Source organism: Mustela nivalis, assembly GCF_964662115.1.
Source record: "Mustela nivalis genome assembly, chromosome: 18".
In the NCBI taxonomy this organism is placed as follows: domain Eukaryota; kingdom Metazoa; phylum Chordata; class Mammalia; order Carnivora; family Mustelidae; genus Mustela; species Mustela nivalis.
In genome coordinates this window covers 43,468,983-43,495,565 of record NC_139037.1, presented here as the reverse complement: position 1 = coordinate 43,495,565, position 26,583 = coordinate 43,468,983, and the positions used below count along the sequence as shown (strand labels likewise).

The window sequence follows — 26,583 nt, the reverse complement described above, 5'->3', positions numbered from 1 at the left end:
AATTGAGCCCAGTTCTATGCTGAAGTTTCTTCTCCCCTATTACGATTGTTCTTGAATAAAAGTTTTTTAAAAACCTCTTTTACTACCATTCAGCTGTAGCTTTCTTTAACTTCACTCAGGGGCTCACATTCTTGTCGTGACTGACAAGGCTTTCTTGAAGTTGGGCCCTGAATGAAGTTGTCAAGTGAAAATGTGGAAGGAGTACCAAGAGAACCCCTAGAGATCCGGCTATCACATCATAAAGGGCTCTGGGGCAAATGGGTGTCTCCTAACGAAATCTAATTACCCTTCTGTGGTACTACATTAGGTCCAAGTAGAGAAAGGGTATAAAAAGGAAGGTAACAGTGAGCCGGCCCATGGCCGGAGTTGAGGGATGGCATAGGAGGAGCGGGCGAACAGTTAGATCTGGAGACAGTCATACACAAAGGCACACAAAGAAACCTCTCCCACCGGCTCGACACTAAAGGCAAGCCCAGAAACAAAAAAAGCCCCAACGCGTGTCACAAGTAAACTCCTTGGATCTCCAGGGTAAGAACAGAAAGAAATGGTCGCCCAAAGTCAGCCACAGTCCCTCTCTCAAATCCACAAACACTCTCACATTCTCGGCATCACACAACGACCCACAATCACGGGACGTGATTTTAAATGCAGAAGCTCACTGCACGGACAGAAAACTTTGCCCCGCGGTGCGCAGGCACAAAAGTGTGCAACGACGGTCACACACAGATCGTCACACCTGAGCATTCAGTAACGCTGAAGTCACGCACGCGCGGAGCTTCACGGTTTCCTCACACTCCGGTACCCAGGGGCCCCTGAGTACCCGAACTCCACTCCGGTGGCACACACCTCTCCTCTACTTACACACCCTCAGCCAAGGCAGCCTGCGCAGGCGCGGAGAAGAGGAGAGCCTTGGGTTCCTCTGGGAAATGTAGTTCCGCAAAGAAGGCCGCGGCGCAAAGCGTTCTGGGACTCGTGGTTCGCGGGGTTCGTAAGGAAAAGCTGAGCAGCGTCCAGTTCAGCTGGATGTTTTCCCAGCTGAGCTCGGGGTCCCGCGCGCCTCAGTCCCTGCTCACCTTCACCCCGCGAGGGATTCTGGGAGGGGACGTCGCGGGTCCCGAGTCGGTGGGCGGGTTTCCAGAGCCCGCCGCGCTGGGAGGTGAGTTGGGCCTGGCTGCGCGCGGGAGCCGGAGGTCAGGGCCGGGCTTGGGGTAGAACCGCAGCTACAGGGATTGGACCAGGGTGGGTGCCTCTGGGGTTACTGTCCAGCTAGCTATGTGAGAGGCCGCTTTGTGACAGAATGTGATCTTGTCTGTCACCGCATGTGTGCTTATGTGCGACTCTATGTTTCAGGTATAAAACTGTGTGTGCGTGTCTGTTTCTGCAGGTACAACTATGTGTTACTGAATATGGGTTTGTGAGCGACTGCGGGTGTGACACTGTGTGTCGCCGATGAATTTGTGAGATTATATTTGACTGCTTGTCTCTGTGGATATAACAGTGTTTGAATGTCTAAGACAGCAGGTGTGATTGTGTACCTGTGTCCATCTTCTCTCTGCAGGTATAGATTTGTCTGAGTAATGATGACAGGTTGAGTGACCTAGTGTGGTATGTCACTGTGTGCGAGATTGCATGGGACTGTCTCTTTGTTGGGGTAATTGTGTCATCTGTCTTTGTGTTAATGCCACTGCATAGGTGTTTGACATTACAAGTGAGCTTGCGTGACCGTGGATAGTGTATGTGTGTGACTGGGTGAGAAATTTTATCTATATGTACGTGAGACAGAAAGCTTTATTGTGTGGGACCTAGTGTGTGATAGTAGGCGCAGAAATATTAAAATTACTTGCCCAAATTCAGACAGTTTTTTAGTGACAGAACGGGGTCTTGAACCTAGGCATTTTGGCTCCAGAGTCCTTGCTTTTAATCACTAAACTCTCTTGATCTTTCCCATATTGTGAGAATGAAAAATTTTGGACCCTGGGTTCTAAGAGTTTTGGAGAGGATTGTCCCTGACCTTGGACTAGGAATCTCTAGGATATGGGTTTCTTCTTCCATTCCCCTTGTGAGTCACAGGACCTAGTCTAAAGACATTGTAGTGAGACCATCCCCAAACTGACTGTCTCTGGGGGAGGAAAGCTTACTCTGAAAGCCTAGTTTTTCTCTCCTTAGGCCATGGAGTTTGAGATTTTAGGTTTGTCTTTGTCAAAGCTCTTCCATGTTTGGTGCTCAGAGAGGCTGATCCATGACTCTTTTCCTTATGTACCAAGTGAGCTAAATTTTAGTTCTGACTTTCTCGGTTAATAAGAAAAATGTTCGTTCTCATTTCCTTTGCAAATGTGTGTATAGGATGTAGGCAGGGACAAGGGTAGCACTTATTTATGCCAGGAATTGGCTCATGCTGTCTTGACAGTGAGGAAAGAAATGTTCTGAGAGATGGAATAATGTGCCCCAAGGTCATGTAGCCAATGAGTGAAAGATTGGAAAGTCAGCATGTGCCTGGGGGTTATATAAAACCCAGGTCTATAAATTCAGCTTCAGAGACTGATGTTCATCTCAAACTTGGAGAACATTACCCAAACGGTACACAGTTACTTGCAAACAGAAATTTTAAAAAGGCATTTCTTTTATGCAGCTGCTAGATAGGGCTCCCAGATGCAGAGAATACTTCATTGATTCCTCTCAGATTTCAAAGGCTTTTATGGACAATTTGAAGCTGCATTGTGCTAATGAAATAATTTTTTTAAGATTTTATTTATTTATTTGACAGAGAGCACAAGTAGGCAGAGAGGCAGGCAGAGAGAGAGAGGAAGAAGCAGGCTCCCCACTGAGCAGAGAGCTCGATGTGGGGCTCGATCCCAGGACCCTGGGATCATGACCTGAGCCGAAGGCAGAGGCCTTAACCCACTGAGCCACCCAGGCACCCCTGAAATAAATTTCTTAAACAGTGAGTTGGCTAGTGCAGAGTAGTAGCCTAGAATTAGGGAGTTGTGTATCCTAAATTCTAGGTCAAACACAACTATGCTCATTTTCGGAATGAATAAATGTTGGCCCTGAGGGGACTGTGCACTTTGTTACTGGTTTGTATTAAAAATGAGCAATGCCTGCCTCAAGCTTTATTCCTGTGAAGTAATAAAGGTAATATCTGCGTGCTCTGAAGAGGCTTCTCTAGTAGATGTATAGCAATGATTCCCCAGGTTATGTTAAATATTTTGTTCAGACATTGTAGGCTCTTGAAGGAGGACCAGCTTTAAGTCTTATTGCAGTTTTACCCTTAGGACTGAGTTAGTTGTTTAAGGTTTTTTTTTTTTTTTTAAGATTTTATTTATTTATTTGACAGAGAGAAATCACAAGTAGGACAAGTAGGCAGAGAGGCAGGAAGGAAAGCAGGCCCCCTGCTGAGCAGAGAGCCCGATGTGGGACTCGATCCCAGGACCCTGAGATCATGACTGAGCCAAAGGCAGCGACTTAACCCACTGAGCCACCCAGGCGCCCCTGTTTAAGCTTTTTGAACCTCAATTTTACTTGTTGGTAAGATGGGGTTAATAATACTTATCTTTACAGTTTTGTGAAGATTAAGATAACGACATACATGTGTAACATTGCTATTTTTATTACAGGAGGCACAGCAAGATTTATTTACTCATTTAGCAGATATGTTTTGAGCTCCTGCAAAGGTATTTATAAAAATAATACATAAATATATACATAATATAAAAATAGCAGATATTTTTTTAACACCTGGCATTATTCTAAAACCAGAGATATATCAGTGAACAAAATGAATCATAGTTCTGTTAGATCCTACACTATTGTTTGGGGAGACAACAATAAAGAGAAAAAAATAAGTCCAACAGTGTCAGATGCTAAGAAGAAAATGTATCAGGATAAGGGAAAGAGAAGGGAAATTCTCTTTAGATAGAATTTTCAGGAAGGTTCCCCTGATATGGTGACAATTGAGCACTAATAGGAATGTGAAGAGAGGGAGTGAGCCTTCCTGAGTCCAGGAAGAAGGAAAAGCAAAGGCAACAGCCTTGAAGAAGGAGTGTGCACAGTGATTGAAGAACTGTAAGGCAACCTGTGTGCCTGGAGTGGGATGAGCCAAGGGGGCTGAGGGTAGGAAATGAAGTCTAAGGGGCAGTCAGGGGTCAGATCATAAACCACCATTGTTGACCATTGAGATTTTGTTGAGTTGAGGCTACATGTTCTTAATATCAGGAATTTAGGGCTTAAATTCAGCTCTGGGTTTTTCTGAGATCTTGGAAGGAGGCTGTGGAAACCTTAAAGGGACAAGAGTTCTATCTTTGTGAATCTCAGGTCAATAGCATAGGGCTGGTCTGCCATTTTTTTTTTTAATTTTTAATTTTTAATTTTTTTATTTTTATTTTATTTTTTTTAAGATTTTATTTACTTATTTGTCAGAGAGAGAGTGAGAGCGAGCACAGGCAGACAGAGTGGAAGGCAGAGGCAGAGGGAGAAGCAGGCTCCCTGCGGAGCAAGGAGCCCGATGTGGGACTCGATCCCAAGACGCCGGGATCATGACCTGAGCCAAAGGCAGCTGCCCAACCAACCGAGCCACCCAGGTGTCCCATTAAATTTTTTATTTTTTATAAACATATATTTTTATCCCCAGGGGCACAGGTCCGTGAATTGCCAGGTCCACACACCCCACAGTGGTCTGCCATTTTTTTTTCCCCTTTAATTCTCTCTTCTCAGGACTTTGTTCTCCAAAAGGGAATACTGAAGAAGGAAAGAAGGATGGCTGTTGGGCTTTGTAAAGCCATGTCCCAGGTAAGTTGATGTTTTCACTTTGTTTGCAGAAATTCCCCCTCATTTTTTTGGACTTTGGGACCTCAGAGAGTCAGAAATAGCCCTGTGAGCACTCTCATCTCTTCTGTCTCTTAACTACTTATGATCGCTCTACAAATCATTTTTCACTCAGTGCTGTGCTGAAATATGTGATGGGAAACAACTATCCTCTTTAGATGGATCATGATTTGTTGTGCTGCCATTCAGTACAAATGAAATAAAGGACAGAGGTATGATTATTGAGTGTCCTATTAAATAAGAAGGTCCAGGATGGCCTCTCTGAGGAAGTGACATTTAAGCAAAGAAAACCCTCAGTGAAAGTAGAGGGGAGGTTTTGTGAAGATCTGGGAAAGAGCTTTAGAAGGAGAAGGAAGAGGGCACCTGGGTGTCTGAGTCGTTAAGCATCTCCCTTCGGCTCAGGTCATGATCCCGGGGTCCTGGGATCGAGCTCCACATCAGGCTCTCTGCTCAGTGGGGAGCCTGCTTCCCCCCAACTCCCCCGCCTGCTGCTCTGTCTACTTGTGATCTCTCTCTCTGTCAAATAAATAAATAAAATATATATATATTTTTTTTAAAAAAAGGAGAAGGAAGGGGCGCCTGGGTGGCGCAGTCTGTAAAGTGTCTGCCTTCGGCTCAGGTCACGATCCCGGGGTCCTGCTCAGCAGGGAGCCTGCTTCTCCTTCTCCCTCTGCCTTCCCCCCTTCTTGTGTTCTCTCCGTCAAACAGATAAATAAAATCATTTAATTAATTAATTAATTAATTAAACAGAAAGAGAGAGCAAGAGATGGAACCCAAGCAGGGGGAGTGGGAAAGGAAGAAACACGCTTCCCTTTGAGCAGGGAGCCTGATGCAGGGCTTGATCCCAGGACCCTGGGATCATGATCTGAGCCAAAGGCAGATGCTTACCCAACTGAGTCACCAGGTGCCCCAAATAAATAAAATCTTTTTTTTTTTTTTTTTTAAAGGGAGAAGGAATAGCAAATACGAAGTTACTGTGGTGGAAAGATGTCTGATGTATTCTAGGAATATCATTGAGCCAGTATCCTCAGAGGGGAATGAGCACTGTGAAAGCAGAGGAGTAGCTGGGGAACAAGTTATGTGGACCCTTGAAACTCATGACCAGAACTTTGAGTTTTGTTCTGAGGGTGAAGGAGAGTCATTGGAGTGTTTGTGATTTAATGTGATTTCTATTTTAAAAGGAAAATAGAAAGGAAGTGAGGGTGGAGCAGGGAGATCAGTCAGGAGACTACTGCAGTAGTCCACCTGGAAGGTGATAGCTACCTGGGCCATTGTGGTGGTATTGGAGCTGGTGGGGTTTGGGGTATATGTTGGAGAAGAAAATAAGGGATTTGGCCAGGGACTGGTTTGAGAGTGTGAAAGAAAGTCAAGGATAATTACAAAAATTTTTGACCTGGGGCAGCTGTGCAAATGACCTTAGCATTTACTGAGGTGGAAAGACAGGGCAGAATGATGAGATGGGAACAAAACTTGAGTTCTTGATCTAGTAAGTTTGAGAGACCTGTTGGATATCCAAGTGCAATAGTGATTATGTACCTGGAGTCAGGATTGGAGATGTGAATTTGAGAATTATTAGTGTATTTAAAGCCATAGGACAGGATAGGATTATCTTGAGGATAGGATTGTGAGTGTAGATAGGAAAGATGCCCAAGGACTGAGTTTTGAGTATTCAGTATCTAGAGGCTGAAAAGAAGAGAAGGAACCAGCAACAGAGACTGAGAAGGACTGATGTAAAAGAAAAACTAGAAGAGTATGGGTCCTGGTAGTCAGGAGTACAGTGTGTTTCATAGAGGACATGATCAACTAAATTAAATTCTTCTGAGAGACAGTGAGGAAGATGAACTGACCATTGGGTTTGGTAACATGGAAGCTACTGATATTCTTGACAAAAGCTACTTGATAGAGTGGTTGGGATGAAAGCATTGCAGTGGGATCACAAGGGAATAGTGGGCCTAAAAGGTAAGAATAGAGATGAGTCGAGACCTGTGCTGTCCAATAAGGTACCCAGTAGCCACATAAGACTGCTCTGAATTAAGATGTACTATAAGTATAAAATATATACCAGATTTTGAAGATTCAGTACAAAAAAGAATGTAAAACATCTCATTAATAATTTTAACATTGAGTACATGTTGAAATAACTTTTTAGATATAATGGGTTAAATATATTATTAAATTTGCTTCTTTTTTTGTTTTTAAAGATTTTATTTATTTAGAGAGAGAGAGAGAGCAAGAACACAAGAGCAGGGAGAGGGAGAAGCAGACTCCCGGCAGAGCAGGGAGCCTGACTCTTGACCCGATCCCAGAACTCTGTGATCATGACCTGAGCTGAAGGCAGAGACTTAACCGACTGAGCCACCCAGGCGCCCCTAAATTTACTTATTTCTGCTTACCTTGTTTTTTCTTTTTGCAATATGTAACTTAGCGATTCAGCATGACAAGTGGTCTTAAACTGTAAAATGTAAACTTAAACTGTAAAATGGGGTTCATAATTTTTTCTTATTTTTTTTAACAAGTTTTACAATGAGATTTAAGATAATATCGGTAAAATGCTCATTAGTGTGTCTTATACCACTTACTGGTATGTAGTAATTGGTCAATAAATATAGCAGTTATTCTTATTTGTTTCCATCATTAAATCTATTTACTTTTTTAATGTAGCTACTGAAAAATTTTAATATGAGGCATACTTTGTTTTTCTATTAGACATTGTCGATTTAAACAACTCTTTGGAAGAATTTTGTTTTTAAGAGGAGTAGAGAAATTGGACAATAACTACAGTGAATTACGGAAGGGAATTTATTTGTCCATAAGATGAAAGATACTGTATCAGTTTGTATACGAATAAAAATCATTTAGGAAAGTGGAAAATACTGATAATACAAGAGGGATATCTGTTATCTCCCTGATACAAGGAAGAGAGGTGACAGTGTCTTTGTGTGGACAGTGGAGGGAATGGTCATAGACAGGAGCCTAGAGTTTCATGCATAGTAACAGAGGGAAGACAGAATATGTGAGTATAGATACAGTTTAGCATGGACCTGTGGTAAGCAAGAAGATGAGGAAGTTCAAAGTGAAAACAGGGAAGGAATTGGTGGTATTTTGAGAGAGAGGCAGAATCTATGAAGTAGTCATAGGAAAATGGGAAAGTGAATTTATTGGGGGAAGTGTAGTGATGCTTTTGTGGACTCTCTGGTCATATCCTAGAAATACATTGGATCAGCGTGTTTATCAGTCAGGGCTCCAGCAAGAATCAAAAGGGAAGTGTTTCCAAGTTATGAATCAGTGTATAGAGAACTGTAAAGAATAGTGCTATACCCTCGGACAGTAAAACTTGGACCTGAACCCAGAGATAGAGAGATCTGAGTGGGGAGGGCCTCTGACAGGCATTGTGACCTAGGATCAAAGGATACAGACCACACAGGGTGGTGCTGTAAGGAGGATGCCAGGGGAGTAAATATTGTGCCTCACTTGCCTCCTTCCCATCTCTTGCATGTGGCTGAACCCAACTGAAAATGGGGTCAGGTCGGGGAGTCTCTTAATGCAGTCAACACAGGTCAGCCTCCCAGGACACAGAGAAGTGTAGAGGGACAAACGAAAGTTATATAACTGTATGTAGTTGTATGAGGCTTTTTTCTCTAGCCACGTTCATCTGTATTTCTGCAGTGTAGAATAACCATATTTGTCTTTTTTTTTTTTTTTTTTTTTGCAATTTGATGAACAGCAGTGTACTTTTAATTTGAAAGCACAAGCAAAAGAGATTATTTTCTAGGTAAATATAAAATACAAAAACTAGCTCAAAAAGTAGAAAACTAAATATACCAATGCTCAAAAAAGAGTTAACACAGCAGATGCTGTGTTTAGAAGAACCCACTTCCTGGTTGGCTTTTGACTGGCATCGGAGATTTTGGCACTAGATCCGTTCTCTGCACTGATAGATACTTCATGATTTTTTATAAAAAATGAGACCATACTCTGCAAAATGGAACTCTGCCATTTTAAGCTTTGAGTACTCTTCCTTCCTATGGATGTATTACAGGAAAGTTTACCATTTATTCACTGAGTGGCAAATATTTACTGCTTACAATGTGACAGGTTCTATAAACACCAGATATTCAAGAGCTTGTAAAACAGAGATCCTTCCCTTCGTATAGCTCATAGTCCAATGGGGTAGGCTAACCTGTTTATTTTATTTATTGATCTATTTTTTTAAAAGATTTTATATAGTTCTTTGACAGAGAGTGAGAGGAAGAGAGCACACAAGCAGGACTGGCAGAGTGGGAGGGAGAAGTAGGTTCCTGAGTGGGGCTTGATCCCAGGACCCTGGGATCATGAACTGGGCTGAAGGCAGACAGTTAACTGACTGAGGCACCCAGGTGCCCCTTTATTTTATTTTTAAAAAGATTTTATTTTATTTATTTTAGAGAGAGAGAGCAGCAGACTCCCCACTGAGTGTGGAGCCCTATGTGGGGCTCCAGCCCATGACCCTGAGATCATGACCTGAGCTGAAATCAAGAGTCAGATGTTTAACCCATTGAGCCACTCAGGTGCCCCTAAACTTATTTTTTGACATTAAAGTTTTTTTCCAGATTTTTTATATAATCTTCCAATGAAAATTCTATCTAAATTATTTCACATACAGGGCGCCTGGGTGGCTCAGTGGGTTGAGTCCTCTGCCTTCAGCTCAGGTCATGGCCCTAGGGTCCTGGGATCAAGCCCCTGGGCTCTCTGCTCTGCGGGGAGCCTGCTACTCCCTCTCTCTCTCTCTCTCTCTGCCTGCCTCTCTGCCTACTTGTGATCTCTGTCAAGTAAATAAGTGAAATCTTTAGAAAAAATAAAATAAATAAATTACTTCATATACTTCATTATTTCTTCAGAACACCTTTTTACAACTTTCTCCTCATATATCAAATCTAAGTTTCAGACCATACCCTATTGTTAAACCCCAATTCAAGGTCTTCCCTCACTATTCTGACCCATTCAGTATCTCAGTTTGAGGAGTAAAAAGGAATCATCACTATCAGAATTTCTTGATACATAGTATATGTAACATAAAATAGCCTTGTTGACATACTTTCATGTTATAAACTCATGTTTCAGGTCGTAAAGTAATTTTTTTCCTGTGTGTACATCTCTTTTTATTCACAAGTGTGAAATTTTCAAGGGGTGAGTCTGTTTCTAATATTTCTCTTTCTCTCAAAAGTTTTGACAAGCCTGGGCATGTACTTGTTCCCTAGTAATTATTTTCCTCAGGCCACCTAGAGCTTTGAACTTTGGCAAAATTTCATCTTTTCTGCTAGGACCATATGGGAGTACTTGGCAACGAGATCTTTTTTTTTTTTTTTTTTTTTAATTTCAGGGTCTGGTGACCTTCAGAGATGTGGCTCTAGATTTTTCCCAAGAGGAATGGGAATGGCTGGACCCGTCTCAGAAGGATTTGTACAGAGATGTCATGTTGGAGAACTACAGGAACTTGGTATGGCTTGGTAAGGATGTCACCCCCGTAATTCAGAATCTTCCCTCTGGGGTGTTTTTGCTTCCTCCACTGGGAATATCTAGGTCATCTTAAGTGCTTAGCTGAATTTCTACTTCCTGTTCCCAGGGAATAATTTGAAGTAGTTCCAAAGAATTAGAAATGAGTAGCCCCCATTGCTGTAGAATGAGGTAGGAATTTGTTAAATTATGAGGTCCCACCTTAGACCTCCAGAATCAGAAACTCAGGAAATAGGCCCAGTAGTCTGGGTTTTAATGAGCCCTCCAAATGATTCTGATGCCCATAAAAGTTCGAGAACCACTGTGGTTTCAGACTTAGTAGGTCTGGGCTGGGGCCCAAGACTTTGCATTTCTAGTAAGTTCCTAGGTGGTGGTGCTTTAGCACTTTGAGAGCCACTACTGCAGAAGAAGCTTCATCTTCATCCTTCATACAAGCATCATTCCATTCTCTGGCCCTTCCTCTAATTTCTTTTCTTGCCTAATGAACAAAAGATTGAGATTGAGTCCTAGAAAGGCTATAGCAAGTTGATTGTCTGCCTGTTTGTCTCTTTCTTGCTCTCATTTTTCTTCTCCTGTAAACAGGACTCTCCATTTCTAAGCCCAACATGATCTCCTTATTGGAGCAAGGGAAGGAACCTTGGATGGTGCAGAAAGAGATGTCAGATGGTCAGTATACTGGTGAGTGACCGGGAGCTGGGCAAGGAGGGCTGTTGTATGGTGGCAGGCCAAGAGGTCATGAGAAGGCTACCCTGCACTTGAGGAGGCTGCCATGGGGTAGGCAGGGGCGCGTTTCTTCCTATTGCTATCAAATTATACACTTGTGATTCTTCTGCATATAACCTGAATCTTAGTCCTTCCCACTTCTTTCCTTTTTAGGGTCAGAAATGTATACATTTCCAGATATATTTTAGAGTTTTTATTTTTACCAAAGTTTTCAGGGTTGTGCAAGCACATTGTTTAAAGAGTCAAGTAATTTTACAACACTTATTCCCTTAATATACATGCTGCCAAAGCGAGCACAAGACTTCTTCCCTTAAAATAGGCAGTCTCTTGTCTTCTTCCTCAATTTCCCTCTCAGAAGGATTGATCTTGCTTTTGCAGCTTATTTTGGATGTTTTCTTCAAATCTGCAATATGTTTATATTGCTGTTTCTTAATTGTCTTTCCAGGTTTAGACCTCATCCAATATTTTTTTAAGAAAGTAAGAATTTAGTACTTTCTTTCTTTTTTAAAAGATTTTATTTATTTATTTATTTATTTGACAGGCAGAGATCACAAGTAGTCAGAGAGGCAGGCAGAGAGAGAGAGGTGGAAGCAGGCTCCCCGGTGAGCAGAGAACCCGATGCGGGACTCGATCCCAGGTCCCTGGGATCATGACCTGAGCCGAAGGCAGAGGCTCAACCTACTGAGCCACCCAGGCACCTGCCCCCATCCATTCTTGAGCACTTCCTTCTTTCCTGGTTCCAGGTATTCTAGGTTCATCTTGTTTTCCTTGCCTTAGCCTTGAATCAGCTGTTTCTCCTGGGAGCTCTGTTTCCCTTATTGGGAAATGATGCTTAGAAACCAATGTCTGGGTGCTATGTGTGCTCTTTGCTACCAGAATGTCATTGTTCCGAGGCCCTCACAGCAGATTAGCTGGAAAATATATGTGTGTGTAACCCAATACACATAGGTATACTCACATTTCTATATTTGTATCTGTTTCTGTCTTTTTATATATTAAAATTCTCAGTTTATTTTTATATCCTTTTTAAAAAGATTTTGTTTATTTGAGAGAGAGAGCAAGTAAAAGAGAACATGAGAGGGAAGAAGGTCAGAGGGAGAAGCAGACTCCCCGTGGAGCTGGGAGCCCAATGTGGGACTTGATCCTGGGACTCCAGGACCATGACCTGAGCTGAAGGCAGTTGTTTAACCAATGGAGTCACCCAGGCAACCCTATTTTAGTATCTTTATTCTAGTCCTACTCCACAGGGTTTAGTTTAGCCTTTCTCCTTTACTTATCTATACTTTCTTTTTCTGACAATGAGAAACAATGCATTTACTTATTTGTTCCATTTTAGTATGCATATTAAGTAGTTTCAGAATTTCCAAGCTATTCCTCTGTGAGAAACAAATTTACTAACTAGATTACATTATTTGTATATGGTTGTTTCTATCTGTAGTCTTACAGTATTCAGTCAAAATACTCTTTTCCAAAGTTATCTAAGTTAGCTCTTTTAGATTTGTTACTACTTGTATTCTGTTTGGGTTCCTGCCACACTTGGTTGGTTTTAATTATATATTTATTTTTGTATCTGAAACATTACTATGCTTTTAAGGATCAGAGCTATAGAAAAATATATCCTCAGTAATATGTTAGTTTCTCTTCATATCTACTATCCTAATTCTGTTCTCTAATGTCTTCCTACCCCTTTCTTACCCACTTCTTATAGATTACGGATTTCTTTATTTTCAGATTTGTCCTTTTTATGTTTCTTTTGTACAAATGAGCCAACATATATGTAGTTTATTGTATCTCCTTGTATGCTACATAAAGGGTACCTGGGTGGCTCAGTGGGTTAAAGCCTCTGCCTTCAGCTCAGGTCATGATCTCAGGGTCCTGGAATCGAGCCCTGCATTGGGCTCTCTGCTCAGCAGGGAGTCTGCTTCCTCCTCTCCCTGCCTGCCTCTCTGCCTACTTGTGATCTGTCAAATAAATAAACAAAATATTTTTTAAAAGGGTGGGAGTAGCATACTGTACATACTCTTTGCATCTTGCTGTTTTCACTTAACTATAAATACACTCCATTAGTCATGGACATCTTCCTCATTTTTTTTTTAATTTTTTAAAGATTTTTATTTATTTGATAGAGAGAAAGATCACAGGTAGGCAGAGAGGCAGGCAGAGAGAGAGGGGGAAGCAGGCTCCCTGCTGAGCAGAGAGCCCGATGCGGGGCTTGATCCCAGGACCCTGAGATCATGACCTGAGCCGAAAGCAGAGGCTTAACCCACTGAGCCACCCAGGTGCCCTGACATCTTCCTCATTTTAACAGCTACAAAATACTCTATTATCTGGATGTTATGGTAATTTATTTAACTACTCATTGATGTGTGGACTTCTGGGATGTTTGCACTATTTTACAATTAGGACCAGGACTTCAGTAATAACCTTGTATGTATGTTTTCTCATATTGGCAAGGCTGTATTTTCAGAATAGATGCTTGGATGTAGGATTGCTGAGTGTGTATGTAGTTTTGTTAGGAATTGACAAATGCCCTTCCAGAAAGGTTGTAGCGGACTGCTTTCTGTATTAGGTTTTTATTGCTGCTGTAACAAATTACCACAAATTTACTGGCTGAAAACAACATGAATTTACCATTTTATAGCTCTAGAGGTCAACAGTTGAAAAATGGGTCTTATAGGACTATAATCAAGATGTTAGCAGCCTGTCTTATGAATACCGTAGAAGAGAAACTGTTTCTTGCCTTTTTATGCTGTTTTGGGATCTTTCCTCATCCTTTTATTTTCAGTTTTTTAAAATCACTTTAAGTATGACATTTACATACAGTATAGAATTGAGTTTTTCTGGTGCCAATCTGAATATCATTTTTCAATTTTATAGGTGAGAGTCCAGTACATTTCTTATATGTTTGCGCTTAATTCTGTGTTGTTGTTTTATATGACATTTTCTGGTTTTTACAGGTTTTTTTTTTTTTAAGATTTTATTTATTTATTTGACAGAGAGAGAGATCACAAGTAGGCAGAGGCAAGCAGACAGAGAGGCAGGGAAGCTGGCTTCCTGCTGAGCGAGAGCCCGATGCAGGGCTCAATCTCAGGGCCCTGGGATCATGACCTGAGCCGAAGGCAGAGGCTTTAATGCCACACAGGCACCCCATGGTTTTTACAGTTTTAAAAAAGACATTTATTTATCTATTTTTCTAGCCTTTTATTTTGATTACTTAATACTATAGTTTTGTAATAAGTAGGAATTTTTTTCTTTTGTTCCAGTGTTATAGTGCTCTGTTTCTGTAGACAATATTTATTCCTTCTGTTACTTTAAAAACTAGCCTTTGAATTTGTTTCTTTACCTAGTATAGATGAGTCAGTTAGTAGGCTTGTTTTACTTCCTACTTTCTCTTCCTAAATTTTGTTAGTTGTACACTTTTTATATTGTCAAGGCATATTTACATGCTTTCTGTCACTTTTGTCCCAACCTTTCATTTCATCTTTGTTCTACAGTTAAATATATTGTGTTTTCCATGAGGTCCTTTTGCTGAGATTTCTCTAGATATCTCTTGGTTGCCTGAAGTTTGTCCTCTAGAAGTTTCCTCACAAAGAGTTCACACAAATAAAAGCTTCCCAGGTTCTATCTCGTTCTTTCTATAAGTTTATTATAGTGTAATATTAATGTTGAATAGTGTTATGAAAAAGTCTGATACCAACTTGATATTTTCCTTTATGTATTATTAGCTTTATATTTTGTTCTGGTCTCCTAGTAGTTCTTTCTTTAATTTTAAAGTTATTTTGTTAGAGTACGTCTCAGTTTTGACCATTTTTAGTTACCTTTTCCTGCCTTTTCTTATTTTCATTTCTACTTTATCAACTATAGTTTCCAAATCTATGTTAAATAATTGCTATAAATTTTTTTCTTTCTGATATCACAAGACATTTTCAGGTGTTTCACTTAAATGTGCCTATTTTTTTCTGTTCCTAGCTCTATGGGTGTATATATTTTAAGCATGAAAAGCTTTTGGATTTTATATATTTTCAGCATCTTTTAAGGCAATTATTTTTTTTCTCTTCCTTTACATTTTTTTCTTTCATAAAATTTATGGAAGAAAAATTCTGTAAGAACTTATAGTGAAGATTTCCTATTGCTGAACTATTTTTGTATTTCTGAGTTGCATACATGGTTATGTGTATTATTCATTAAATATACTGCTTGATTTAATTTTTAATATTAAGGAAAGTAGCCTGTTATCCATGGGGGAGATCAGTCTGATATAAGGGTAGTGAAGGAGATCAGTGGAACAATAGAGAAAGCTCAGAAGTATATACAAGAACTTTATATTTGATAACAAGGTGGCTTTTTATTTTTATTCTTTTTAAAAGATTTTATTTATTTATTTGACAGAGAGGGACACAGCAAGAGAGGGAACACAAGCAGGGGTAGTGTGAGAGGGAGAAGCAGGCTTCCCACTGAGCAGGGAACCTGATACAGGGCTTGATCCAACCCTTGGATCAGGACTTGAGCTGAAGGCAGACACTTAACGACTGACTAAGCCACCTAGGCGCCCCAACAAGGTGGCTGGATTTTAAATCAGTCGTGTAAAGAGATTTTCTTAAAAGTTGAGGTTAGTATTTGTATAATACTGGATTTTGGAAAGTCTTTCTTAAAATGTATATCAAGGCCAGACTGCATAATGGAAAAATGGGATATTTGACTTCATGTTTTCAAAAATTTTAATTGAAAGCACTGTAAATGAAGATGACATGTGACAATAAAAAGTGATGACTTGAAAAAAAAAGTGATGATCAAGGGGGAAAAAAATACTGTAAAGCCTTAAAACCCTAAATTTATAAAGGACTTCTATAAACTACTTAAAAGAAAATGCTAATGCAATTAAAATATGTGTAAAAAATACAAATAAAGAATTCACCAAAGAAGAAACCACAAAATGCAAAGCCAGTACACATACACATTTATGAAAATGCTCTAGTTTACAATCAGAAAATTGCAAGTTATAAATAATGAGGTACTCTTTACTTATAGGGACAAAAATATTAGTCAGTGTAGATTAGTCTGAAGACATGTATTTTATGTTCTGATAGGAATGCAAATTGATAAAAATTACCTTGGGGGGCAGTTTGACAATGGATATTAATATTTTAAATATGCACATTTATAGTTTTATTTAATATTTCTTTTAGAAATATATCTTATAGAAATATAAAATGGGCCCCTGGATGACTCAGTTAGTTGAGTGTCCAGCTCTAGGTTTTGGTTCAAGTCATGATCTCAGTCAGGGTTCTGAGATCAAGCCCCATGTGGGGCTCCTTGCTCAGCATGGAATCTGCTTGAGATTCTCTCGCTGCCCCTCCCCTCCCGTCTTCTCATGTGTGTGTGCTCGTTCTCAAATAAATAAATAAATAAATAAATCAAATCCTTTTTAAAAAGAAACATAAAAGCATGCAAAAACATACTGTAGAAGCTGCTTACTTGATTTATAAGTGATTACTCTTTTTAAAAGATTGTCATGAGGGATCATAAAATATATACACACATGAGACATTTTATTTTTAATATCCTTATGATTGTTGCTTTATATTCTTCTTCAGGCATACTACTTATATCTGTTTGATTAGATCTCTGGCCATGACCTTTTCTTGTTCTTTCTTTTGGGATGAATTCCTTTCCTTTCCTTTTTAAATCCATTTTAAATCTCTGTCTTCTTCTATATTAGAAAAACCTGTTATGTTTGCTGCTCCTGAGAGTAATGTCTTTATGAAGAAGAGTGTCTGGGGGCTGGAGCTTTGGGGAGTGTCTCTGGTGTGTGCTCTGTGCTCTGCTTTTGTGTTTTGGCTGCTCTGTCCTTCAGGCCAGCCATCTGTAGAGGCTCTCCTTGCCTGCAGTGGGCAGTGTTTAGTCCTTGGCCAGAAGTGGCAAGTTTTAACTAGGTGTGTTCTGGTGTGCACCTGAGACTAATGTAAAACTTTCAACTATATTCAAAAGAAATTTTTAAAATCTCTCTTCAGCATGCATTTTATTAACTCAATGTTAAAGTATGTGGTTCTCAATCAATGAACTAATGAGGTTGAGAACACAACTAAATTTTGGCAAGCAAGTAACTCAGCTTTTGGGCTAGGAGTGCAAAAATCTATTAAGATGCCTAGTTACCAAAATTATGGTTCATCCATTCTGGAATAGAGTAGTTTTATTTGTATTGACATGGGAAAATGTCTATAGTATTTTAAGTTTAAAAAAAATTTTTTTTAAGATTTTGTCTATTTATTTCAGGGGGAGAGAGAGAGAAAACGTAAGTAAGGGGTAGGGGCAGAAGGAGAGGGAGAAGCAGACTCCCCACTGAGCCAGGAGCCTGACACAGGGCTCGATCCCAGGACCCCAAGATGCTGACCTAAGCCAAAAGCATATGCTCAACTGACTGAGTCACCCAGGTAGCCCTAAGTTTGTTTATTTATTTATTTATTTAATAATTTTCTTTTCATCCTGAACATACCTAGGAGGGAATCTCATAGGAAGACACATGGAGGGATTTCCAAATCAATTAAGATGCAGATTGTTTTGAAAAGGTACAGTTAAGAACCAATATTAGGGCTGCTCTATAACATTTTTCCGTTTTTCTTTTTTTTTTTTTTTTAAGATGTTATTTATTTGTTCATGAGAGACAGAGAGAGAAGGAGAGGGAGAAGCAGTCTCCCCACTGAGCAGGGAGCCAGATATGGGACTTGATCCCACGACCCCAGGATCATGACCCAAGCATAAGGCAGATGCTTAACCATCTGAGCCACCCAGGTGCCCTCTTTTTTCTTTTTATAAAGTAATCGCTATACCCAGTGTGGGGCTTGAACTCATGACCCTGAGATCAAGAGTCTCATGCTCTACTGACTGAGCCAGCCAGTTCAGAGGTAAAATCCTTGTGGAATTCTGATTGAAATTGACCTGATACAAATTATGTTGGGGTAAGCAAGCATGTGTATGTATTTTTTTCTTTTTATACAGTTATGTCTTATATTTTTATCTACTTAAATCTTCTTTGAAAAAAATCCTTTGAAATAATTTCATACCATTTCATAGGATCTTTTCAGTGTTTCTGTACACCATACTACCTTTTCTTTTCCAACTGCTTTTATACCAATTATAATCTCCACTCATTGCCTTTACTTCCGATTCTCTTACATGTCTTACCACTTGCAGTCTGGCATTTGCTCCCTCTAATTTGGCTAAATCCAGGTGCCTTTCTTTATTTTCCTATTCATCAGCTTACTGAGATTTATAAGATAGTTCTGACCACTATTCATTTTCTCTGTTCAAAGCTCTATTCTTTTATTTATTTATTTATTTATTTATTTATTTATTTATTTATCAGAGAGAGAGAGAGCGAGCCCAGGCAGACAGAGTGGCAGGCAGAGTCAGAGTTGAGAAGCAGGCTCCCGGCAGAGCAAGGAGCCTGATGCGGGACTCGATCCCAGGACGCTGGGATCATGACCTGAGCTGAAGGCAGCTGCTCAACCAACTGAGCCACGCAGGCGTCCTCAAAGCTCTATTCTGTTTCTCTCTCCCTTTAACTGACTCATGTCCCTATTTTTCTGTATTTTCCTCATTCAACTGTAAGATTTTTGTCATGTTACTTTGGATCTTTGTCCAGTGACATCTAGTAGAACATTCTGTGATGATGGATATATTCTATATCGGTGCTTTGTAGCCACTAGCCACATTTGGCTGTTGAGCACTTGGAATATGGCTAGGTATTATTGAGAAACTGAATTATTTTTTTTTAATTTTAATGAATTTAAATTGCCATATGTAACCATATTGGACAGCATAGCTCTATACAGTTTTTTAAAGATAGAGATCCAATCTGTAAATCATTGGTCAGGCTATTCATGGAAACACGTTTTCTGGGCTTTGGCTTTCTTCTTAAGATTTCTCTTTAGGTCCTGTCCTTTTTTCCTAGACTTTCTAGTAGAATCTTCTAGGTTTCCTGCCAGGAGATTATTTACTTCATCAGGAAATCTTCCAGGGAGATTCTATAGTCTAGTAAGACTTTTTCTTCTGCCAAGTTATATTCACTATGCTTACTACTTTCTGTGCAGTTCTGATTGGATTCCAAAGTTGATCAGACTTTGATTTTTAGCTTCTGTCTATTTATAGATTATAATCAGTTGGAAATTACACATCTTTAATTGCCTGGAGATAGAGAGATAGATAGATTTTAAAGATTTTATTTATTTATTTGACAGAGTGAGAGAGATAGAATGGAAACACAAGTAGGGGTAGTGGGAGAGGGAGAAGCAGGCTTCCTGCTGAGCAAGGAGACTGAGGTGGGGCTCGATTCTAGGACCCTGTGATCATGACCTGAGCCAAAGGCAGACACTTACCGACTGAGCCACCTAGGCACCCCAGCCTGGATATATTTTAACCCCAAAGGATTTACTTCTCCCATTGTTTGTCTTGTCATTTGACCATCAGTCTATTTCATAATCCCCCCTCCCCCCCTTTTTTTAAAAGATTTTTATTTATTTATTTGACAGAGAGAGATCACAAGTAGGCAGAGAGGCAGGCAGAGAGAGAGGAGGAAGCAGGCTCCCCGCTGAGCAGAGAGCCCGATGCAGGGCTCAATCCCAGGACCCTGGGATCATGACCTGAGCCGAAGGCAGAGGCTTTAACCCACTGAGCCACCCAGGCACCCCTCTCACCCCACCCCACCCCCCCGCCTTTTTAAGATTTTATTTATTTTTTTGACAGAGAGAGCACAAGTAGGCAGAGTAGCAGGCTGAGGGAGAGGGAGAAGCAGGCTCTCCACTGAGCAGGGAGCCCATGTGGGGCTTGATCCCAGGACCCTGGGATCATGACCCGAGCTGAAGGCAGGCGCTTAACTGACTGAGCCACCCAAATGCCCCTCATAATCCTTTCTTGAACATAAATGTAACTTCTGAGACTACTAATGGTGTAGGTGTAATGATAACTTAACAAATCCCTATTAATTTGCTGCATTTTATGGTAAGTGTCACTGAATACATATAACGAACGTCTGTTTCCTAAATGTATGCTTTTTTCTTATACCACACTTGTAAGGTTATCTCATTTTGCCTACTAAGAAACTGAGGCTCAAGAGATGGCGTAATCAATTTGTTAATTTGTTAAAGGTAGAATAACTAGCTCCCTAGTTGAAGAAGTAGGATTTAAACTCACCTATGACCCCAAACCCTGTGTTTTTTCCAGTGTGACACATGGATGCCTATTTAATCTCTTCCACTTTGCCTGAATCCATAATAACTTCCCTTTCCCCCTTAATCACTGATAAGGGTGAATTGTTTCTCTTCTTTCTTGCTGAATGCCACCATAATACCTTAATACCATTGACTTTAGGTGTTTCTGGACTCTGATCACTATGAATATGTCTTCCACATATACCATACTTCCTGTTCTGTACTTTCCCAGGCTATACTCTATACTGTCCCCTGGAATACCCTATATGGAATTCCTTCCCTGATAGTATTCATTTGCCTAAGTACAGAGTGTCTTCTTCTTTTTTCCCCCTGAAGAGTTGTTGGAGCTCCAGGCATCTCAGAATATCTGATGTTGGAAAATGTCTGTAGTTTTCTCTCATCAGTTTTTTTTTACTCAGCATTACAGTAGGTACTTTATAAAGCTGCCATTTTCCTGGAATACAGAAAAGATTTATTCTTGGTAAGAGGAAACACAGTGGCCCTGGGTGATGAATATAGGAAAGAAGGTTCTAGGAGAGTTCGTGAGGGAACAATGAATTTCTGCCAAAAAAAAAAAAAAAAAAAGAACAACAGTGTAGACCTAACAGAATAAGTGAATAAATCCCTCTCAGGGCTTGGTTGAGATAGAGCCCAAAGTAAGAGAAAATCCATGGCTATGCATAGGAAGAGTAGGTAGGGATGGGGCTTTTTCTGGGTGGAGGGTGTATTGGAAAGAAGAAAGATACAGATGCATAATGTATTCTTTGTTTTTCAACTTGTGCTGACCTGGCCTGCAGGTGGCTTTTCTTTCAACAGATGGGATGCTGTTATGGAAGAGACTATGTTATGGATGTATGTAAGACTATGTATGTAATGCTAACATGTGCAATTCTAAAATAATCTCCATGCATATCAGAACGTAAAAATGAGGAGGGCCTGGATGGCTCTGTCAGTTAAGTGTCCCACTCTTGATCTCGGGGTCAGGAGATTGAGCCCCCGGTCAGGCCCCATGCTGGACATGAAGCCTGCTGAAGATTTTCCCTCTCCGTCTCCCCCTCACAACACCTCATGCTCTCTCTCTGTCTAAAAAAACAAAATAAAACATGAAAATGACTGTTACTGGAATAACCACTGCATTTTGGAAGCATTATCATAGCCTTGACAATCAAGCTCAGATTCTCCAGGAATTATTCCTTAACTAAATTAGTGAGTTTCGATTTCTGTTTTCCTGACGCTTATACTGCTAATAATCTGTATCATATTAACCAGTCCTTCATTATGTGTCAAACTGAATTTTCATATGTACAAGTTTTATCTCCTTAGAGTTTAAAAAAGAGAGAAGGGTAGCACCTGGGTGGCTCAGTCAGTTAAGCATCTGACTCTGATCTCATCTCAAGTCTTGATCTCAGTTGTTAGTTGAGCCCTGTATTGGGCTCCATGTTGGGTGTGGAGCGTACTTAAAATTGTTTTTAAGATTTAAAAAATTTATTTGACAGAAATAGACAGTACAAACAGGGAGGGGACTGGGAGGGAGAGGCAGAAGCAGGCTTCCTGCTAAGCAAGGAACCTGATGTGGAACTTGATCCCAGGACCTTGGGATCATGACCTGAGCTGAAGGCAGATGCTTAGCTGAATGAGCCACCCAGGTGCCCCCCAAGTTTTTGTTTGTTTGTTTGTTTGTTTGTTTCATCTAACAAAAGGAGAGAAAATGGTGCCTGAGTGGCTCAAACAGTTAAATGTCTGCCTTCAGCTCAGGTCATGATCCCAGAGTCCTGGGATTGAGCCACGCATGGGGCTCCCTGCTCAGCAGGGAGTCTGCTTCTCCCTCTGTCCCACACCCTGTTTGTGCTCTCTCTCTCTCAAATAAATAAAATCTTTAAAAAAAAAAGAGAGAGAGAGAGAAAACGACTCATGCCTCAGACTTTTTTCCCTTCTACTAAATGCTGGGTGCATAATAGTCGATTCTGTATAATTGAATATATTGGCTGATTATTGTGTGACACGAAAAGGACTTTCTCATTTTCCTTTTTTTTTTTTTTTTAAAGATTCCTTTCAGTGACTCTATACCCAATGTGGGGCTCAAACCTACAGCCCCAAGATCAAGAGTTGCATGCCCCACCAACTGAATCAGCCCGGAGCCCCTCATTTTCCTCTTTTTGAGATCATCTTTTTTTTTTTTTTTTTTTTTTAAGATTTTTTATTTGAGAGAGAGAATGTGTGGGGAGAGGCAGAGGGGGAGAGAGAGGGACAAGCAGACTCTGTACAGAACCCAACACAGGGCTTGAGCCCAGGACCCTGAGATTATGGCCTGAGCCAAAAGTCAAGAGCCAGCCACTTACTTAACTGACTGAGCCACCCAGATGCCACTTTGAGATCATATTTTAAAAAATAATTTTCTTTCCATCTTATCTCAACAATACCCTCTCCCGAAAGTATCAAGTTTCTATTTATTAGGCAGCATTTTTCTCTCAATGATGAGCAAAGCTGACCTTCAGATTTCTTCTAGACAATAACAACAGGAACAACCAAAAAGCCCACAGTACTTTTTTTTCTGGTCCCTGATAAAATCTTAAAAGTTGTTGCGCTTTCTGGCAGCATTCATTCACTTAACAAAATGCTACCATTGTCCTCAGCACTAAATACAATAGTAAGAAGAAAAAGAGGTAAAGCATCAATCCCTGCCTTCATGGAGCTTTTAGTCTTAAGAATAGGACTAGATAGTGCAGAGTAGATTCGAGACTTGAAAGACTAGAGGCAGGGAAACTATGATTATGATCTAGTCAGTTTTTCTCAATTCCTTATCTTTTCAGCATTGAGCTTTGTCTGCATCTTGATCCCTTACATTTCCCCTGTCACCTTCTCCCTATCGCCAACACGTATATCTTCCTTTATCAGCTTTCTTCATTCTTTGTTCTTTCTTTGTATGTTTTTCATATTTGCTTGGCCATATTTGAAAGGTGTCAAAACCATGTACTTTCTTCCCTCATCCCCCCAATTAAATTCTTTAGTTTCTTCTAGAACAGTTTTCTCCTTACAGAGGCAAAAAGGACACATTTGCTTTCTTGATATTTTTCAGACTGGGAGTCTTGGTATGAAATCAAGGAATTATCTCCAAAATGGTACATTGGTGAAGAGGAAATATCCCAGGGGATGGTAATGGAAAGACTTAGAAGTTATGACGTTGAATATTCCAGTTTCAGAGAAGCCTGGAAATATGAGGGTGAATTTGCGCGGCATCAACAAAAGGAGAGGCATTTCAGGCAAGTGACAGCCCTCAAGGAAATCTCTGCTGTGAAAATGGACAAAAAATATAATAATTCTGAGAGAAGTGTTCTCTTGAAATCAGTACTTTCACCACAAGAGAGAGTTCCCACAGTACAGCAAGTACATAAATTTGGCATTTATGATAAAATGTTTCCCCCAAATTCCGTCCTAATTGAACGTAAAAGATTACCTGCTGAGAAGGACTCTTTGACAGATAATGAATGTGAAGAATTCAACCAGAGTACATACCATAGTAAAGATACAGGAATTCGTCCTGGGGAGAAACCTTTTGAAAGTAGTGATTTTTCGAATCTCTTAAGTTTCCATTCATTACTTACTCAGCATCAAACAACTCATTTTGGAAAATTACCACGTGGATTCAGTGAATGTGATGATGCCTTTAGCTGTTACTCATTCTTTACTCAACCTCAGAGAATTCACACTGGAGAGAAACCGTTTGTATGCAATGACTGTGGAAAAGCCTTTAGTCATGACTTCTTTCTCAGTGAACATCAAAGAACTCACATTGGAGAGAAACCATATGAATGTAAGGAATGTAACAAAGCTTTTAGACAGAGCGCACACCTTGCTCAACATCAAAAAATCCACACTGGAGAGAAACCTTTTGCATGCAGTGAATGTGGGAAGGCCTTTAGCCGTTATGCCTTCCTTGTTGAACATCAGAGAATTCACACAGGAGAGAAACCATATGAATGTAAGGAATGTAACAAAGCCTTCAGACAGAGCGCACACCTCAATCAGCATCAGAGAATTCACACTGGAGAGAAGCCCTATGAATGTAATCAATGTGGAAAAGCCTTCAGCAGACGCATCGCCCTTACTCTGCATCAAAGGATTCATACAGGAGAGAAACCTTTTAAATGTAATGAATGTGGGAAGACTTTTGGCTATCGCTCACACCTTAATCAACATCAGAGAATTCATACAGGTGAAAAGCCTTATGAATGCATCAAATGTGGGAAGTTTTTTAGGACTGACTCGCAACTTAATCGACATCATAGAATACATACCGGAGAGAGACCTTTTGAATGCAGTAAATGTGGGAAAGCCTTCAGTGATGCTTTAGTTCTGATTCATCATAAGAGAAGTCATGCGGGAGAGAAACCCTATGAATGTAACAAATGTGGGAAGGCCTTCAGTTGTGGCTCATACCTTAATCAACATCAAAGAATTCATACTGGAGAGAAACCTTATGAATGTAATGAATGTGGGAAGGCTTTCCATCAGATCTTGTCCCTTAGGCTACACCAGAGAATTCATGCTGGAGACAAACCCTATCATTGTAACGAGTGTGGGAATAATTTTAGCTGTGCCTCAGCCCTTAGACGACATCAGAAAATTCATAATAGAGAAACTCTCTGATTGTAACAAGTGTATGAAAGAAAACATTTAGTCACCACTCAGTCCTTATTAAATAAATATCAATGAATTCTTTGGTTAATGATTCTATGAATGTAGTAAATATGGAGAAGCCTTCAGTTTATGAGCATCCTTTATTTGAAATAGCTTGAATCATAGACATCTGTTACTTTTGGATCTATTCTGTGCCCCATTTAAAACTTACCTCGCCCTTAGTGCAAATTATTCTGATGAAACTATTAGGGAGAGCAGTGGATTGGTCATAGGCTGGCCACAGTCTGGTTAATAAGGACTTGGAAGATGGCCCTGTTTGCACCACTAAAACACTAGGGGGGCATTATTACAGATATAAGAAAAGATCATTTTTTCCCCTGGAATTGCAAGTTTCATGGATTTAAAGGATTTTTAAGGTTAACAACTCACCATAGCTTTTTTTTTTTTTTTTTTTGGTCACCCCATGAGGAAAGCCTTCCCAAGATCAGTCTAACACAGAGGAAAATGGAGATAAGAGACAAATCTGATGACATTGTTTGATCTTCTGAGTTCAGTCATGCCTGAAGTCTATACCATCTTTTACTTTTTAATTTCTGTGGTCCAATAAATTTCCTTTTTTTTTTTCCCCTTAATTTGAATTGGATTACTGCCTCTTGGAATTACAGTCCTGATTCATACACCCTATGTTTGCTGTACATTTGAAAAATCCTTAATTTTTTATGGCACAATTATCCTGAGAAACTCTGTAAACAAACAAGTATTTGGAAGTTGAATACACAGCCTTCATGAAGCTGAGAGAATTATTATGTTTTACTTGTTGATAAAAATTAATTTGGTATTTGTTAGACTCATTATAAGGATAAATTTTTTTAAATTCACCTAGTAAAACTCCTTCACAGGCTTTCCCATAAGGAATTAAAATCATTTGTGGTGGCAACTCACTATAGGCCTTTAAAGAAAGAGTGGCAGGCTAAGAGAATAATGGATTTGTCACATTAATGAATGGCTCCTCATCTTAAAGGAATTATTTGATTTTCTGTTTTCAGAATGGGTTTAAGCATATTGTGTAATAGAATATAATAGAGTTGTAAATGAGGTTTTCTTTTGTGGGGAGACTGTAAGCTTGGCTTAAGAAGTTTATGGATAATTTCATTGAACTAGAGATTCAGACAATGATATTACCAGCAGACAGAAAGGATGGGACATTTCCAACTCATAGTAAAAGTGAAACAGTTAGAGCCTAGAATTCTTAGGCTATAAGTTATTACCATTCTTCACAGTAATGAGGAATAGGAGGGTATAGGGCAGTATATTCCTATTGTAAATGAGTGGGTATAGAGAGGTAAACTGATGATATGATAATGGGGCCACCTTAAAAAGTTAGAGCTGTTAGAATCTTGGACATTGTCTGGAAAGCATTTGTAAAAACAACAGAACAAATGAATTAAGAAAGAGTAAAAGATTTGTATGTGTGCGTGGAGTGAAGCAATGACTACTACTCTTAAAATTTCTTTATTAGTCAATTTATATTTTATCTAATACAAGTTTGAAAATTTCCTGAATATTAAGACGGATTCCCTTGAGACTGAAACCATGGATTTAGTATGACTTAATACTTCAAACCTTGAACAGAAAAAAAATACGATTATAAAACACTGCCAAACATTATATTTAACTAAAATGTCACTTGATATGCTGAAAA

General features: G+C 39.8%; 1 protein-coding gene across 6 annotated transcripts; it reads left to right on the top strand.

The window, feature by feature from the left end:
• Positions 1–969: 969 nt before the first annotated feature.
• On the top strand, positions 970–26,583 carry ZNF527 (zinc finger protein 527). 6 transcript variants are annotated; one of them, XM_082708901.1, is made up of 5 exons: positions 970–1,156; positions 4,711–4,785; positions 10,181–10,297; positions 10,897–10,980; positions 23,320–26,583. In XM_082708901.1, exons 3-5 carry the CDS (start codon positions 10,228–10,230, stop codon positions 24,888–24,890), a joined length of 1,725 nt encoding a protein of 574 aa, XP_082565027.1. In that variant the 5' UTR covers positions 970–1,156; positions 4,711–4,785; positions 10,181–10,227; the 3' UTR covers positions 24,891–26,583. The 6 variants fall into 6 exon arrangements, with proteins under 6 accessions (XP_082565027.1, XP_082565026.1, XP_082565025.1 ...); XM_082708900.1 differs by having other exon boundaries at positions 10,897–10,992; XM_082708899.1 differs by having other exon boundaries at positions 10,181–10,307.